Source organism: Eurytemora carolleeae, unplaced genomic scaffold (genome assembly GCF_000591075.1).
Source record: "Eurytemora carolleeae unplaced genomic scaffold, Eaff_2.0 scaffold361, whole genome shotgun sequence".
Taxonomy (NCBI): domain Eukaryota; kingdom Metazoa; phylum Arthropoda; class Copepoda; order Calanoida; family Temoridae; genus Eurytemora; species Eurytemora carolleeae.
Window position 1 is genome coordinate 9,415 of NW_019396347.1, and position 13,460 is coordinate 22,874.

General features: G+C 32.9%; 2 protein-coding genes across 2 annotated transcripts in view; both read right to left on the minus strand.

The window, feature by feature from the left end:
* LOC111701449 (alpha-(1,3)-fucosyltransferase C) overlaps positions 1–2,657 on the minus strand; it is a gene marked incomplete at its 3' end in the record, with an annotated part of 11,409 nt that extends 8,752 nt beyond the window's left edge. Inside the window, exons 1-2 of the mRNA XM_023472739.1 lie at positions 2,561–2,657; positions 2,161–2,242 (exon numbers count right to left, since the gene is read on the minus strand). The remainder of the gene's footprint in view (positions 1–2,160; positions 2,243–2,560) is intronic.
* On the minus strand, positions 778–12,535 carry LOC111701430 (uncharacterized). The gene is made up of 7 exons (XM_023472712.1): positions 12,282–12,535; positions 7,995–8,108; positions 7,469–7,517; positions 6,552–6,634; positions 5,940–6,014; positions 867–1,101; positions 778–792 (listed from the first exon to the last, which is right to left on the minus strand). The coding sequence occupies exons 1-7, from the start codon at positions 12,383–12,385 to the stop codon at positions 778–780; spliced, it is 675 nt and encodes a 224-aa protein (XP_023328480.1). The 5' UTR covers positions 12,386–12,535.
* Between the last annotated feature and the right edge of the window lie 925 nt (positions 12,536–13,460).

A 13,460-nucleotide genomic window follows, 5' to 3' on the forward strand; every position in this document is an offset into this window, starting at 1 on the left:
AGTTTGTGTGTTTCTGATTATAGTTTGTGTGTTCCTGATTATAGTTTGTATGTTCCTGATTATAGTTTGTGTGTTCCTGATTATAGTTTGTGTGTTTCTGATTATAGTTTGTGTGTTCCTGATTATATTTTGTGTGTTCCTGATTATAGTTTGTATGTTCCTGATTATAGTTTGTGTGTTACTGATTATAGTGATGTGTTTTCCTGATTCTTGTTTGTAAGTTCCTGATTATAGTTTGTGTGTTTCTGATTATAGTTTGTGTGTTCCTGATTATAGTTTGTATGTTCCTGATTATAGTTTGTGTGTTCCTGATTATAGTTTGTGTGTTTCTGATTATAGTTTGTGTGTTCCTGATTATATTTTGTGTGTTCCTGATTATAGTTTGTATGTTCCTGATTATAGTTTGTGTGTTCCTGATTATAGTTTGTGTGTTCCTGACTATAGTTAGTAGGTTCCTAATTATAGTTAGTGTGTTCCTGATTACAGTTAGTGTGTTCCTAATTATAGTTTGTGTGTTCCTGGTTATAGTTTGTGTGTTTCTGACTGCAATTTGTATGTTCACGATTATAATTTTTTTGTTCCTTATTAAAGGTTGTATGTTCCTCATTATATTTTGTGTGTTCCTGATTATAATTTGTATATTCGTGTTCCTGAATATAGCTTATATATTCTTGAATATAGTTTATATGTTCCTGTTCCTGAATATAGTTTATATATTCCTTAATATAGTTTATATGTTCCTGAATATAGTTTATATGTTCCTGTTCCTGAAATAGTTTATATGCTCTGTTCCTGAATATAGTTTATATGTTCTGTTTCTGAATATAGTATTTATGTTCCTGTTCCTGAATTTAGTTTAAAGGTACCTGTTTCTGAATATAGTTTATATGTTCCTGTTCCTGAATATAGTTTATATGTTCCTGAATATAGTTTATATGTTCCTGAATATAGTTTATATGTTCCTGAATATAGTTTATATGTTCCTGTTTCTGAATATAGTTTATATGTTCCTGTTCCTGAATTCTATATTTGTTAATATTAAGATCAGCTTGAGGAAGGTAGGAGATGAACAAATCAAAAAACATTCCACTCAAATCCACACTAAACAGATTATTGAAATATTAAAGGGACTATAGTCGTAATTTTAGGTGTCCCTCTAATTCAAGAGGGGTAAACCAATTCACAACAATCTTGATCTTGTTATTAATTTGGAGCAAAACGGCCCTTTTTATCAGGGAAAGTGTTCAATTCTGATCATTTTTCTATTAAATCTGAAACGTACATGTCACTTTTGCAGAGAAACCACAAATCAAAATAAACAGTTTTCAGAAACAAAACTATGCATCTAATTTATTATTAATTAGGCAGAGCTTTTGATGGTACAGTTGTGAATCGGACATGCAGTCCCTTGAAATTACATTAATATTTCTTAATTTTGTTACATCTTATTTTTACTATTTACTTATTTTTTATTATATCAATATAATGAAGACGACTTTCGATTTCAATTTTGATTTAAATCAGGCTTTAAAACAGCAATGGATGGAAACAAAGAGATTCTGTCAATTTCTTGTAATCTTGTAATTCGAAAAAAAAAGCTTGCTAACAATTAAAACTTAAACAAAAAAGTCGTCTTCATTATATTGATATAATTGCCTAGCACTTTTCATGGGTCGGATTAGGGTAGGTAGATGAGAACCAAAAAACAATGGAATTATCTTCTTTTTTTCTTTCATAAATTTTTTTTTATTTCCCACTGAATGATTATTTAAAAAAATTCCCAGAAAGTTTTTAGAAATATCAGTTGCAACTTGTAAGTTCAAAAACCCCTATCGCGACATTTCTTATATTAAAGGAAAAAAAAGACGATTTTCATTGCACAATATTGTCTGGATCTCACTGAATAAAAGAACTAAAACTGTTGTAAAAATAATCAATTTTACCACAATATACAATAATAATCTTTGGTGGTTTGTAGAGAAGTATAAATTTCACCACTATATCTGAAGCATAAAGAAAACAAACTACAAAATTTACAACATTTTCTTGAGTTGGCTAATTTATAACAAAGACGATATCGAATTCGTCACTGAATTCCCATGTTTTTTGGGACACCCTGTAGTTTGTCTTACAGAGATTTTTCCTAACCCAGTTGTTTACCTGTTGAGAAGTGTTGAGATATGTGGTTTTTTACAGTGTTTCCCTTTTCTGCAGCAGAGTCTAGCAATCCAGAAAACAGGTTCTACAAAAAAAAAACAATTTAACAATAAACATAAAATTCCTTTTTCAAACTAAAAATTAAAACATTTTCAAAGTTTTTTATAGCAAGCAGTCAAATGGTCAACTGCAAGTTATCCAAATTGTGTGTAAATAAATAGTAAATAAATTAAGCAGACTTCGGATCAACAACAAAGAATATAATGAAGACCGTCTGCAGAATTGAAAGCTGTATGTTAACTAAATTTGTAACTCCTAATTTGAGACTTTAAAAAACGTTTAAAGGTTTCAAAAAACCTCATTACCTTTTTTGGGACACCCTGTAATTTTTAAACCCAATTACCTGAATACTAGAATGTGTGGATGGAAACGAAGTCTTATTATTCTCCTGTACACAGTCAACATATACTATTAAACCTTAAAGGGACAGTAAACTTAATTTCAAGTGACTCTTAATTGAAAGAGTGACATGTATGATTCACAGCAGTACCCTAAAGAATCTGGAAATGAAGATATCCCAGAGAAAACTAATTGTAACTTAGGTTTTCTCCAATTATTATCGTATAATTTTTATTTTTATTTTTGATAGATACACCCTGAGACATGTGACCGTGAATGTGAAAATGTGAAAATGTTCGCTCGCTTTTCGCAATTATTTTCGTGAAATTTCGCATTTTTTCGTAAAAATGGAAAAAGAGAAAAAATGCAACAATTAATTGCGCAAAAGAACTTGTGGAATTTTCCGCTGAGAGCTAAACATTTGAAGTCTTATTATATCATAGATTTCTTTTCCTTTACTTTAATAAATGTTTGATATAGAGAATTTGAATTCTCTAGCTATCTTTCTGACTTTCTGTCCGTCCATTTACGTTCATCCAAATCCAGCTAGCCATGAGCCAGCCAATTACAAGAGAGAATCTTTTAAATGAACCATATTTTTTCGCGAAATTTTTGTGTTATTTTTATTGGAGAAAAACAGAACTTGAAAATTCTGTGGTGAAGTCCTGAGAATTTCTCAGGAATTTCCGGAGAAGCATTCAGGAGAATTTCTCAGGAATTTCTTGGGATGAAATTCCGGAGAAATTCCCAGGAATTTCTAGAAACTAATTCTTTTATTAAATTCCCCTTAAAATCCCTAAACATGGTGACCACGTCCTAAGAATTTCTCAGGAATTTCCGGAGAAGTAGTTAGGAGAAATTTCAGGATTTTCTTGGGGTGAAATTCTGGAGAAATTCCCAGGAATTTCTAGAAACTAATTCTCTTAATAAATTTCCCTAAAAATCCGTAAACATTGTGACCAAGTCCTAAGAATTTCTCAGGAATTTCTGGAGAAATATTTTGGAGAAATTCTGAGGAATTTTGTGGGGAAAAATTCCGAAGAATTTCTCAGGAATTTCTGGAAACTTGAGTCTCAAAACTGTGATCCCACAAAAATCTCTCATCTTGGGGACCAATTCTGGGGAATTTCTCGAGAATTTCCAAGGAATCAGTTACAAGAATTGATTCTAGAGAAATTCCTTGGAAATTCTTCAAAGAAAGTCGCTTTTGTTACTTGGGTTTATTCAGGGATATTTAAGGATCCTTTAAATAGGAAATGCTAAATCTTTAAAAATAGACAATATTCATAAACGTTATTTTTTTATGTTTAAAATCGGAGTATTTCTTTAAAAGTTGTAAAACTCAACCCCTGAATGAAACAAGTGACCGTCAGATGTCAGTCAAAAAAAATTACATGGAACCTTAGGCCTCAGCCAACTCCTCTCACGAAACCTCGATTCCAAGAGGAAGTGGGGTTCATACAGTACACATACTGCAGAGTTTGTTTTAAACTTCGTTTTGGCATATATTTAGATCGTATATTTGGTGGGCATTTTGCCGGCGTACACACCAAAACTAAATGATCTGAGAGATAGATAGATATTTCCCCCAAAAAATGTTTTTAAAAAAGTAAGCAAAGGAAGCACTGGTAAAATAACTTGTTTTTAAAAATACGTACACAAACAACCCCAATCTTTCTAAAATTGTACAGTTTTGTCCAGCTTGCTTGCTGTATTCAGTACACTGAACCTCTATAAATATCTACTCATGTGGGCTGGACCATTCAGGCGGATCAGGCACAAATGTGTTTGTGGGACCTGACAAAGTTCAAGAAATGCAGGTTTTTAATTTAACAATTTTGACAAGACATAATTGTAAGTTTTACAAACAAGGAAATGTATGCCAATAGCATGTTTATGAATAAGTTACGCAAGTTTTACCATTAGAAACTATAGAATTAAATGTACAAGAATGTGTTCACCACAAAATTTGGTTTATGTGTAAATTATGTGTAACTATTATTCTTTCGACACTTAGCTTTGGGGAAAAAACTGAAGGCAAAGCTTTTGAGTGCCCAATTTAGACTAAACAATTATTTTAGAATTTAAAGCGACTTGAAAGTGTAATTTCAACAAATTCACAACGGCAACCTTAAAATCTTCATCTGATCAATAATGTGGAAGATATCGTCGTTTTTCTAGGCTTAAAGGTGTTTAATCGATCCTGATAATTCATTTATGAAATACAGTAAAAATGTGCATTTTGAAAATCAGTTTTCAAGATTATAAACATTGATATCTAATTTATACTTGATAAACAGGCATTGCTTAAAATTGCGCTCAAAGTCCTTTTAAGCCCGAATATTTGTTAGTAGAAGGTTGCAGGGCCGTTTAAACATTTCTTTAGAGGAAGCAGGAAATAATTTGATAAAACTTCTGCAATAAATAAATATATATTATAGATAACTGATAAACGATGTTGGTAGGAAGAACATAAGAAGAAGACGATTACTATAAACTGCATGTACAGTGTACAGTAGGTGTAGATGGAAGCTGGGAATACATGCACAGTGTACAGTAGGTGTACCTGGAAGCTGGGGATACATTTACAGTGAACAGTAGGTGTACCTGGAAGCTGGGAATACAGTACAGTGTACAGTAGTGTACCTGGAAGCTGGGAATACAGTACAGTGAACATTAGGTGTACCTGGAAGCTGGGTACAGTGCACAGTTGTATACCTGAAAGCTGGAGATGCATGTACAGTGTACAGTAGTGTACCTGGAAGCTGGAGATGTATGTAAAGTGTACAGTAGTGTACCTGAAAGGTGTGCATGCATTATATGCACAGCGTACTGTAGTGTATCTTGAAGCTGGAGATGCATGTACAGTGTACAGTAGTGTACCTGGAAGCTGTGGATGTATGTAATGTGTACAGTAGTGTACCTGGAAGCTGGGTATACATGTACAGTGTACAGTAGTGTACCTGGAAGCTGGGGATACATGTACAGTGTACAGTATTGTACCTGGAAGCTGGTGCAGTGTGTAGTAGGTGTACCTGGAAGCTAAGGATTTATGCACAGTATACAGTAGTGTACCTGGAAGCTTGGAATGCATGAACAATGTACAGCAGTTATACCTGGAAGCTGTGAATTTATGTGCAGTGTATAGTAGGCGTACCCGGAAGCTGTGAATACATGTACACTGGACAGTAGGTGTCTGGTGTACCTGGAAGCTGGAGATGCATGTACATTGTATGGTAAGTGTACCTGGAAGCGGGAGTTACATTGTACAGTAGATGAATCTGAAAGCTTGGTATACATGTACACTGTTCAGTGTACAATAGGTCACTCAATGTGTACCTGGAAGCTGGAGATGCATGTACATTAAGTCACTCAAGGTATACCTGGAAGATGGAGATGCATGTACTAGGCCCCAGAGCTGATGTTTGTAAGGTACTCTACTCGGTAGATCAGTTTTTCTAAAATTACATTTACATTTTTACGCCAGAACTTTCTTTCAAGTTTAAGTCATAAACATGTTAAAAACTAGGTCAGTTTTACAATATATTAACCTACACTGACTATAGCATTTTGATTCAAAACTGGGTTTTCTGTAGAAATACAACACCCCGCTCCTTGCCACATAAAGACCATTTTAAGAATATGGATACGACTCAATTGATTTTTAGTTATTCAATGATCCATGTAAACTGTTCAATGCTGAGATGAATGTTCTAAAAGTACCTGATAAAGTACCTGATAAAGTACCTGATAAAGACCTGATAAATCTGCAAAATTGTATAACACTTACAAAATCATATTCAGTATTTTGATTTTAAAAAAGAGCAAAGACAACAATTATTCTGCTATCTAATGGTTATCGCTGCATTGTAATACAATTTTTCTAGCTTTTCCTTAAAGAAACAAAACTATAAATCAGCTTAACCAACCGGAAATCCATTGTGAACACATGGTTCAGGCAAAAATCCACGAGGAATAAAAAAACCTGTTCTTACTTTAAATCAGATGAGGAGATTAGTAGGAGGTCAGCTGTTGACAACTTAGTTCGGTCATGAGTGAAGGCACAAGTAAACTCACACTGTTTTCAGGAAGGTTCACAGGCAGCTTATATTAGTAAGGGAGGCCCTATATTGCTGGAAAAAAAAATTAGAGGTTGAAACCAGGGGTGTATATTACTCTAAATTACGGGGGGAGGGGGGGTTGATTTTCATGATTTTGGGGAAAAAATTAAAATGTGACATTGAAAGGCAAGTATTTTAATAGTACAAATGTACAAATGTCTGCGAACCCTGCAAACGTAAATTACTTCTGGCGGAAAATGATTTTCTAAAAGGGTGGGGGTCAATGATTTTTAGAAAAATACACCCCTGGTTGAAATTTTATTATAACATAAATACACCCCTGGTTGAAACTTTATTATAACATAAATACACCCCTGGTTGAAACTTCATTATAACATAAATACACCCCTGGTTGAAGTTTTATTATAAAATAACAACGCCTGTAATCCACAGCGATCACTTTTAGTCTGAAACGATCATATGCTTTAAACGCTAAAATTTAGCCAAATCGTCTTTTTACAATATCTTTTGTGGATTTTATTGGTCGTACCTTGAGATATATTGAAAAGGAATAGACTAATCCGCCGGAAAGGATTAGCCAACCATAAGTTACAAACTCAGTACGAATCGAAAATAATCCTAACTTTCTTTGAAACGGCAAGAAAACAGAAACAGCTTGCATATTTCTCATTCAATTCATTGAATTGACATGAAATGTTCTCTTTAACAATTTTTTTGTTTGAACTTGGATTACATTGAATGAACCAAAATATTTTGAAAAACTATTGCTATGTTTCACCAGCAAAGAGATCTTTATTTGTTTTTCTGAATCCGATCACTGTAAACATTTCCTGAGAAGATTTTTCTTCCTGCTGATTTTCTAGCTTCCAGTTGCTCCAACTTAAAAAAAATAGTATTAAATTTTGAAATAAAGATTATTTGCAACTACAGTCTTTTCTAAGAACCATTTTTGTATAAACTAATATTTAAAGGGCAGTATTGATTCTGTTTTATGAAAACTTATAAATAATAAATTTGATTTGTATCTTCTATTTTTTTTATCTGCGGCAATCTCTCTTTTTTAATTATCAAACCAAAACATTTTTGCGTATTTGTTCATTTTTTGAGGATTTTAATAAATTAGAATTGTTATAGAATATTTATTTCAATCTTAACATTCAAAAACCTTCCCAGCTGGATCATGTGAGGTTCCACAAAAAAATTGGACCCGATTACGTTTATTGGATACAAATAAACAAAGTATAAAATAGATTTTCATAGTCGGTTTTAGCCGTATTTGTTTGGTCCAGAAACTGTGATAGGAAAGAGAGGGTCCCGGCCCAATTCTCGTGCTAGGATTGGACCAAATTCTGTTACCTGGATTGTAATGGTGTCCACAGTAGAATAGATTTGACTGAAGAAGGTTGACCCTGTGAGCTGGAGCCAGCTATGCCAGGCCGGTCATGTAAACTCCACCCAAACAAATGGAAACTAAACAAATTAACACTTCAAAATTATAGCTAACCTTATAAAAGGTGTAGTTAGGTATATTTTAAGGGTTGGGTGGTGTAGAACTTTGGTTTGATTTTTCAAAGCTTCTAATGTATGTATTTAGATATCGTCTTTGTTAAAGCGAGCTATTTCGGAAGAAAGACATAAACGTTATAGGTTTTTTACACAAAGTTACAAAGAATTCAGGATAATCTAGATATATAAATACATTCTGACAACCGGGCAGCCGTAGTACATTTGAATTTCCGAGCCGGGTCAACCTTTTGGTCCCAGTTTGTACCTAGCTCTATGGACAGGACTAGCCGGTGCAACAAGATTGACGTGGTCAGACGTTATGCTTCATATAGGTAGAATCAAGAAATATAAAGACCAGGAACCGCCATATCTCATGCGTCAAATCTGTGTACTGCAGTGGGAGGAGATCAAACCAAAGAATTCAGGGGCAACGCATAATTTTTGAGGGAAAAGGGCCCAAGGGGTGGAATTAAAATATATTGCTTTTGTCTTTTCCATATTGACCAGAAAGAAAAAAATCATAAGTATTCGCTCTAACTTGATATATTAACTTTTTTCTGGACTGAAATATCACATCTGTAGTCCTTTCCCTTCAACTTCTGTGGGGCCACTGGGTTTGTTTACATTTCTCCCACAGTGTACAGTACATAATATGCGTATATCTGAGTTGGGCGTTCCTGTATATAGTTCATTGGGTAGAATTTACTTTTACTAAGAAAGAAGCATAGCTGCGTATTAGATATAGGGGCACCACAAGCCCGCCCAAGTATTGGTCTGGGCTCTGATTCGCATATAAAATACCCATTTTAAGAGTTTTTACGGAAATTACCAGTTTTCCGTAAAATTATAAAACTTTAACGCAATATTACTTAGCAACTTCTTGAGCGACCGAGCCTTATATTATAGGTATAAAGAGGTTTATGGTGCAAACTTATTATTGCCCCATCGTCGCGCCTCAGTTAGAAGGAAATCAGAGGCTTATACAAGGGGTGGCAATGGGGGATGATAACCCCCCCCCCCACATAGGATATTAATAAAAAAGTCAAGAACAATTTCTGCATATTTATGGAATGAATATCAATATATCAATAACAATTTCTATGAAAAAAAGCATCATATCATCATAGTTCTTTCCAAATTATTTTCTAGAAAGAATTTGTAATAAAAAAGTAGGTATCACTCATTCACTCCTCTTTCTCTGGTGGGGGGGGGGGGTGTAATTAATACTTAATTTTAAAAAAGGCTCCTTCGTTTTAGTTTTGTGTGAATTAAAATCCTAAATGTAATTAACAAGTTTAAGAAATAACTAATTATTTACTTCAGGAAAAAAAATGTTATGCCCATTAAATTCAGTTGTAATGTATTAACAAGAAACAGACCAATTGTCAGGAAATAATCATAAATATATTTTATGTAATAATAAATTGGTGTAATATCATAATTTAGAAGGAGGCCTGGAGAGAGAATAATAAACACCAAGGTTTGTATAAAAATATATTACGAGGAATTATAGATTTTACAAAACATCGTTTTTTTGTTCTTTGAAAAAAGAAAATTTGAGAATATGTAGAAGAATATTAAAATATGGCAATTATTTAAAGGGGCAGTCCAATTATTTAAAAATACATTCAAACCCAAATTTGCTTCATGGTTCTAACTAAGCCAATCTTACAGCTTAAAGGGACTATAAGCGTAGTTTTAGGTGACCCTTGATGCCCAATTCACAACGGTACCCATAAAGCTTTGTCTGATCAAGTATGAATTAATTATTTTAAATTGTAGTTTCTCTACAAAAGTAACTTGCGCATTTCCAATGCAGTAAAACATAGAAAGAAATCATTAGATTTAAACAATTTTAAACCTATAAAAGGAACAATATCATCTTCATTATTGATAAGATAAAAGTTTCAAGAGTTAATCGGGCATGGAGGGGCATGAAGCTCAGTCAAAGTTTGAAATAATATAGGTTTACATCAGGTTGCATTAATATATTTAGGAATTAGACATTTTCAGTTTCCTGTTCTGAGTTCCGTTCCTTTCGTGAATTTTATGAACATTATGGGATAATTTCTTTTCGTTTTATGAACATTTTATGAACATTATGGGATAATTTCTTTTCGTTTTATGAACATTTTATGAACATTATGGGATAATTTCTTTTCGTTTTAAAATTTATAATTTCTCGATTCAAAATTTACCACGTAAGTGGTTATGTTATTATTATGGACAATTAGGTACAACTATTTTCAAGTAGATGAATTGATTATTTCACTGTGTATAGTGCAATACTAAAAACATGTTTTAGTTTGAATTAGTAATGAATTGTCAAGAATATTACAAATACATGATTAATGAAACTAGATAGAACTTCAGAAGGAGAAGGTCAAATTTATGCGACGTCGCTGGTAGGACTTTGTGACCTCATAGCTTCTCTAGTTTTGATTTTATGCCACAACTTTATCCGTTTTTATATAAGAAATTCAAAACATTTTTTTCTTTTCAATATCTCTTCAAGAAAGTTATGATTGAAAACATATCAGATTTCAATCTTACTTGCACTTTCTTTAGTTAGCAAGCTACATTTATTAAAGGCAACCCCCACACGTAGGTTTATTGACTGAAAGGGGATGACATGGTCTGAATAAACATCAGACTACTGTTTAGAATTAAATGAAAGAAAACTCTACTTTCATAAGACAAATATGAAGTTATGATTTTTGACAAATCCTCGCAATTTATTTGGATTGGTCTACATTACGATATTACCGTTTCTGAATTGTTAAGCAGACAACTCTAAAAATGGGTTTCAAGAAGGATGAACATTTTTTAAATAGTGTCTTGCATTTTTTCCGAATATTCAAATTTGGTTTCAAGTTGGCACCCAATAAAGGAACCATCAAGTTCAAGTAACCATCCATCCATCCTAATACTCGTTCCTAACGATTATGCTCTGAATAGCCTTGTCTGCTCAAATATGAATTATATATATATATTAATGTTTATAATTTTTAAAACTACTTCCTTTCAATTGTGGTTTTCTAAAAAAAGTGACTTGCACATTTCCACTGCAAGAACAAATTTAGGAATTTTCAGAATTAAACACTTTGAATCCTAGACAAAGGACAATATCTTTCATAGTATTGATCAGATAAAGGCAAATTTAGGAATTTTCAGAATTAAACACTTTGAATCCTAGACAAAGGACAATATCTTTCATAGTATTGATCAGATAAAGGTATTCCAGGGCCGGTATTGTTACGAATCAAGCATTAATGGAGGGTTACATCAAATTATGATTACTGCAGTCCTTTTAAATGCTTGAAAAATAATTGAATAATGAATCGGTTGGTAAAATTATCCCACTGAATAAGAAAAGTAACACCCAAATAAGATTGAGAGAACAATTCATTAATTTCCCCTACTTTAGTGATAAAAGACTTTTTTTAACCTAACATTCTGCTCCTAATGTTTCCAACTGGAGCTAGTAAAAAGTAAAAGATAATCTCCGTTTGTACAATTTTGTATTCAATGACAGGTTACAGTTTATTACAATCTTATTCAAAATGTCCACTATTAGCAGCAAGACCTTAATCTCACTTCAGTAATAGCCTTTTGGTCCAGGGTTGCTATTTCTCTCCTAATTTTGACCTCAAGTGCGTAAAGTGAATGAGACACCCTGTTCACCCCTGGATAAGAAAAGTGAGCCCCTACCTGAGATTTAAAGTAAAATTTAATATAATTTCCTCTACTTGTTAGGTATTTAACGTTCCAGAATGGTTTTTCAAGAGTACGTTGTGGGAGGTAGTGAATTTGTAGCCAAATATGTACCCCTTAATAAGAAATGTGAGATTGAAAGTAATATTGCTACATTTCCTCTATTTTAGATATTTAAAAAAATAGGTCCTAAAATTCCAGGAAAAAATTAATTTTCGAAGAGTAGGTTGGGGGCGGGGGGGGTGTGTGATTTTTTTGCAAATATATAGCCCTTATTGACAAAATTGACACGGCCGTACCTGAGATTGAAATTTATTTATTACTCTTACTTCAATGAGAACAAAAAAAAACTTTTTAAAGAGTATGGGGTTGTGAATTTTAAGCAAAATATATTACCCTGAATAAAAAAAAGTGAGTTCCTACCTGAGATTGAGAGCGAGGAATCCAAGGATAAGAATTAATATCGAGATTATACAAACTCTGAACCCTAGACGGGAGAACAAACAATCCTCAAGCTTAGAGCACATTCTTCACTAGCTCATTGTTCAAACTTTTAACTTTTTTCTAATATTCCTTGATTTTTTATTCCTGTTTATCTATAAACTTTCATCGCCTTATCTCATCTTGTTTACTTTCAGTCAGTTTTGTCGACATCCGATTATAAAATCCCTCATTTTAATTCTGAAATAAAGAAAATTTTATAATTCTTCATTTCTGAAACTTGAAATTTGGTGTGGATATTGCTAATCTTAAACGCATGATCTCGATATCAAATATGGTCAGTTTTAAACTTGAGGATCAAGTAAGAAACCATTAAAGGGACTGTTGTAAACTTGCATTGACCCTAAATTTAAAAAGGGCATGCCTGATCCACAACTGTACCGTTAAAACCACAATCTTATCAATAATTTGGAGGATGACGTTTTACTACAGGGTGTCCCACGAAACATGACAGTATGCAGGACGACTTGAATGTCGTCTTGATTTATTATATAATTTGCTGCGTTTATTTGTCAACCTAATTTTAGAAGTAAATTTCTAGAGATAATAATCACAAAATTTCCCTTGTCCTGCCATTTCCAAAATGTGGTCTGCCTTTTTTGTGCTTCCAATATTGCCCAAGATATGAAGAATTTCGTTCAGATTTCGACAATTTTGCTTTTATTTAACAAAATTGAAATCTGAACCAAACTCTTCATATCTCCAGTAATATTGAAAGCACAAAAAACGCAGATCACTTTTTGGAAATGCCAGGGCTAGGAGAATTATGTGATAGTTGTTTCAAGAATCATACATGTTAAAGTAGATAGAAGACTAAATGTCACAAATAAATTCAAATACCAAAGACGACTTTCAAGTCGTCTTGCTATTGTCATGTTTCGTGGGACACCCTGTATCTAAAATGTGTTGAATTCTGTTCGTTGGTTATAAGAGTTATAAGCAAGAAGCAAGTCACTTTTGTAGAGAAACAACAAAAGAAAATTCTAGTCATAAAACTTTCTTCAAAAATTCGTCATAAAAGTTTGAAATGCTCAAAATAAACTTTTCTGTCTTTTTTTCACAATTTGTTATTGATTCTTGACTTCGGCTCGACATTTTTTA